This window comes from Cebus imitator, unplaced genomic scaffold, assembly GCF_001604975.1.
Source record: "Cebus imitator isolate Cc_AM_T3 unplaced genomic scaffold, Cebus_imitator-1.0 Scaffold675, whole genome shotgun sequence".
Lineage (NCBI taxonomy): Eukaryota > Metazoa > Chordata > Mammalia > Primates > Cebidae > Cebus > Cebus imitator.
In genome coordinates this window covers 420,768-425,832 of record NW_016107990.1, presented here as the reverse complement: position 1 = coordinate 425,832, position 5,065 = coordinate 420,768, and the positions used below count along the sequence as shown (strand labels likewise).

General features: G+C 36.6%; 1 protein-coding gene across 2 annotated transcripts in view; it reads left to right on the top strand.

Moving 5' to 3' along the window:
* RCN2 (reticulocalbin 2) overlaps positions 1-5,065 on the top strand; it is a 19,162-nt gene that overhangs the window by 9,706 nt on the left and 4,391 nt on the right. Inside the window, exon 4 of one of the 2 annotated variants that reach the window (XM_017518381.1) lies at positions 2,925-3,026. In XM_017518381.1, coding sequence (XP_017373870.1) covers positions 2,925-3,026 — 102 coding nt within the window. Of the gene's footprint in view, positions 1-2,912; positions 3,027-5,065 lie in introns of both variants that reach the window. The other variant, XM_017518380.1, reaches the window with a different exon arrangement.

The window sequence follows — 5,065 nt, the reverse complement described above, 5'->3', positions numbered from 1 at the left end:
TGGAGTGCAGTGGCGTGATTTCGGCTCACTATAATCTTAGCCTCCCAGGTTCAAGCAATTCTCCTGCCCGAGCTTCCTGAGTAGCTGGGACTACAGGCATGTGCCACCACGCCTGGCTAATTTTTGTATTTTTTTTTTTTAGTAGACACTGAGTTTGACTATGTTGGCCAGGCTGGGCTCAAAACGCCTGAGCTCAAGTGATCCGCCTGCCCTGGCCTACAAAGTGCTGAGATTACAGGTGTGAACCACCACGCCTGGTCTGAATTTTATCTTATATTTAATAGGTTTTCATATAGAGAATAAAGATAACCCTTTCAGGCTGTGAAATGCCTGAAGAAGCATTTCTTTATAATATAAAGAACAGTTGTAGTCAACACAGGATAATTAAAGTTTTGGGACCTATCTGGCAAAAGTTGAAGTGTTCTAACTTCTAAAGTCAGCTACTGAATGTGCATGTATAAGCAGTATTTATTTATGTAAGATATAACCTTGCATGTGAATTTTTAAGACCTAGATGCTTGTTCTAGAATCACACTTTATATATTTCCTCATGTAGAATCATTAGTCTACCAAAAGATGGCAGCTTTGTTCCTCACAAGTTTCTGTTGCCATCTAAAAATAAAAATGATTATGGTAGCTTTTTTATTACCGTACATAACACTTTTTACCCTCTACTAGAATACAAGGTTTTTATATAGAAGAAAAAAGAGTGTTGAGGTTTTATGAAACTGACCATCTTTTGCGTGTGTGTGTGTTTTTGTTTTTTTTTAGGAATTTATCACTGAAAAAAGTCTTTCTGTTTTTGGCTTCTTCGACTTAATATGCTCGAGCTATTCATATTTTGTGTTCTTCAAATGGCCATGAAATGTGAACCAGAAAAACCTACCCCCTCCTTTCCCCTCCCGCCTTTTTTTTTTTTTTTAAAGAAATCTCTGCTTGTTGAAAGAGATCCTTTCTTTCCATAGGCAAATTTGGCCAAATTTAGCTCTTCTCCTGAAACATGGACCTTTTTGCTCCAAATTGAAGGGTTCTTTCATAAGAAATCTAAGCACTTGGTAGTTTGAATAGTGGCTTATTCAAAAAGAACTTGATTGACTCAACAAAGTACCTCAGATTCTTGTTTGTCTGCTTTTTCCATGTTAAACTTGAACATAAAATGCAAATTATTTGGTCTAGTTTTTTAAAATTATGAAACATTAAGTTAAAAGGAGTTATTTGGAAACAGGTTATTATTTTTTCTTTTCTGTCATGATTGGGTGAATATAACTTGGCTTGTAGAGTCTAGATGTTAATGAAACAAATTATTTGGGGGAAGAGGTGAGCCTCTCCGCTGTAAATCAGTAATTGTAAAAGAACTAGTGTTTAGGTAAATAACTGCCTCCTGACCTCTACTCTAGAAAACTGAAAGGAACATTTTTATTCAGTAGTGAAACAGTTAAAAGCTTCTAAAATATTTGAAATTGTGCTTTTGAAAAATGCACAGTTTAATACATATTGGTTTATAGGAAGGAAAGCTATTCCCAGAAATTCTCAAAACAGAAATTATGCAGGATTAGCAATATAGCATTATTGCCCTCCAAGGCTCTTGGTTACAGAATTACCATTGAAAATTTTATCAAAAGCAGCCTTGTCCCTGATAGGTGCTGAATCATTTAGAAAAAGGAGGCAGAGGGGAAGATGGGAGAGAAAGTAGAAAAGGATCTGTATTTATTTAACCTCAAAATGGGATCCATTTAAACTTTTGATGTATTTATATCTGAATATACAGAATTAACACTATCAAAAGCCTACTAAGACTAGACTTGCAGGCTAAGAATAGTGACTCATGCCTGTAGTCCCAGCACTTTGGGAGGCGAAGGCAGATGGATCGCCTGAGCTCAGGAGTTTGAGACCAGCCTGGACAACATGGTGAAACCCCATCTCTATAAAAAAATGCAAAAAATTAGCTGTGTGTGGTGGCACATGCCTGTGGTCCCTGCCACTTGGGAGGCTGGGGTGATAGGATCGCTTTAACCTGTGAGGTGGAGGTTTCAGTGAGCTGAGGTCACATCACTGCACTCCAACCTGGATGATGGCGTGAGACCCCATCCCCCACCCCCCAGAAAAGAAAAGACTTCCACATATTAGGTACATATAGTAATATGAGATTCTCAAGAGTACTTTTTTCCTGAAACATAATAATATATTTTTGAAAAGTCACTTAGAGGACCAGAAACAATTTTTAAAACCCCTACCAAGATTTAATACATGGTATAAATTTATTGACTTTTGGGCATTCAAACAGTATTGAGATTAATTGTTAGAGCCGACTGTAGAAAGAATAGGGAGGATCCAAGTTCAGTAATTTTGGCTTTTGAGTCAGAGTCTTGCTATGGTGCCAAGGCTGGCCTTGAACTTCTGGGCTCAAGCAGTCCTCTCAAGTTGCTGGAACTATAGGCATGCACCACTATGCCATGCTCAATATTTTTTAGCTGTATTTCTGACTTTTATCAAATCATTTAATCTGCTTTTCTATCAATAATAATAGTATATAACACTAAATACTTAAGCTTTATTAATTGTGTGGTAGGGATTCTTATCCCAATTGCTTATTAGAAATTTTTATCCCAGTTTTGCAGATGAGGAAACCAGAGAGGTTAAGCAGTTTGCACTGAGACCACAGCTAGTAAGTGGCACTGCTGGAATTCAGGTCTGAGTCTATATGATTCTAGAGCTTGTGAGTCTATCCTGCCTTTAATATATTTGCCTAGTTTACCTTCAAAGGACGATGTGATGAATAAATGAGATAATGGATGGGAGTGTTAAAATGTAAAATTTTTAAACTTTAAATTTTACATAGTTTATATTTTTCAAAGTATTTAAAATGATGTGGTATACTAATGAGACATTGAAAAAATTTTTAATTTTCAAAGCTTCACTTAGAGGACAAGAAGCGATTTGAAAAAGCTAACCAGGATTCAGGTCCCGGTTTGAGTCTTGAAGAATTTATTGCTTTTGAGCATCCTGAAGAAGTTGATTATATGACGGTAAGAACAAAAACTTTTAAAAAAATAATTATTGAGTGACCAAAACTTAAAAAAATATATTTAAAAAATTTTTGTGGGTACATAGTAGGTGTATATGTTTATGGGATACATGAGATGTTTTGATACAGACATGCAATGTGAAATAATCACATCACAGACAATGAGGTATCCATCCCCTCAAACATTTATCCTTTGTGTTACTAACAATCCAGCTAACACTCTTTTAGTTACTTTTAAATGTATAATTAAGCTATTATAGTCACCCTGTTTTGCTATCAAATAATAGATCTTACTCATTCTTACTTTTTTTTTTTTTTTTTTTTTTTTTTTTTTTTTTTTTTTTTTTTTTTTTAATCCATTGACTGTCCTCTGTTCCCCCAACACTTCCCAGGCTCTGGGAACCATCCTTCCACTCTCTGTCCATGAGTTCAATTGTTTTGATTTTTAGATCCCACAAATCAGTAAGAACATGCGATGTTTGTCTTTCTGTGCCTGGCTTGTTTCACTTAACATGATCTCCAGTGCCATCCATGTTGTTGTGTAGGTCAACATGTTGTTGCAGGATCTCTTTGTTTTTTATGACTGAATAATACTCCATTGTGTATATGTACATTTTCTTAACCATTCATCTGTTGATGGATACTTGGTTTGCTTCCAAACCTTGGCTTTTGTGGACAGTGCTGCAACACACATAGGAGTACAGATATCTCTTTGATATACTGATTTCCTTTATTTTGGGTATATACCCAGCTGTAGGATTGCTGGATTATATGGTAGCTCGATTTTTAGTTTTTTGACGAACCTCCAAACTGTTCTCCATAATGGTTGTACAAATTTACAATCCCAAGTGACCAGAACTTTAAAACCTGTTCATTAAGTTGTTAAAATGAATCATATTAAAAAAAATTTTTTTTTTAATAAAAAGGCCAGGTGTGGTGGCTCATGCCTGCAATCCCAGCACTTTGGGAGGCCAAGACGGGTGGATCACAAGGTCAGGAGATCGAGACCATCCTGGCCAACATGGTGAAACCCTGTCTCTATAAAAATAAATTATAATAATAAAAAAGAAGAATCGTATAACTAGAATTTTAAGAGACACACAGATGTAAAATGATCCGAATTCTCCCCATTTAGGAGTAGTAAGGAGGCTTTCGGTGGTGGCAGAGTTGCTTATTGGGAGGAAGAACGTGAAGGACTGAGTTTTTACATCTCTGTACTATATATGGGCAGCAGGCTTCCTCTGGCTATTTTCTCTCTCATAACTATGTTACCTTCAGTGCCTGCCTTATCCTTTTGTAGCTTTCAGACTTTTTTTTGGTTTTTCAATGTTAGTAACACTAGGACTTCTGTTTAATTTACATCACTTATGAAAACTTTTGGTCTGGGAAAACATCGTGTTTGGATTCTTCTTCATAGGGTTGGTGGGAGTGCAGCCGCTAATGACTAGTAATGTTTTTTGCAACTTTAAGCATAATGAGTCCTCTCATCCCTTTAGTATTTAAAAGAAGTACCAGTTTTTCAAAACTTTTGTTGAATTGTAAATTTAACTCAACAAACATTAATTGAGTCCCTATTATGACTTGTCCAAGCTTGAAAGCATAAACCATCACATTGGGGAATAGAGACTAATGTAACAAATAGCTTTTTTTAAAAAGAGACTAAACATTTATATTGAAGTCTATTGTATGACATTAGCCTCCAGCCATGTGGCTTGATTCCCTGGATATTTCAAAGAGGGAAGATATAGCTTTTTATTTAATGTGTCATGGTGGGCCCTGCTACCTTGAATAACAAGGCTGCAGATACATTTTTCTCCATAGCTCAGTGGTAAGACACTGCCATTAATACCACTTCTTTTGCCATTGTGAAGCTTTCAATTTCTTATTGGCACAGAACACATGACCCAGTTTAAGAACAGTGCTGGGGCCGGGCGCGGTGGCTCAAGCCTGTAATCCCAGCACTTTGGGAGGCTGAGGCGGGTGGATCACGAGGTCAAGAGATCGAGACCATCCTGGTCAACATGGTGAAACCCCGTCTCT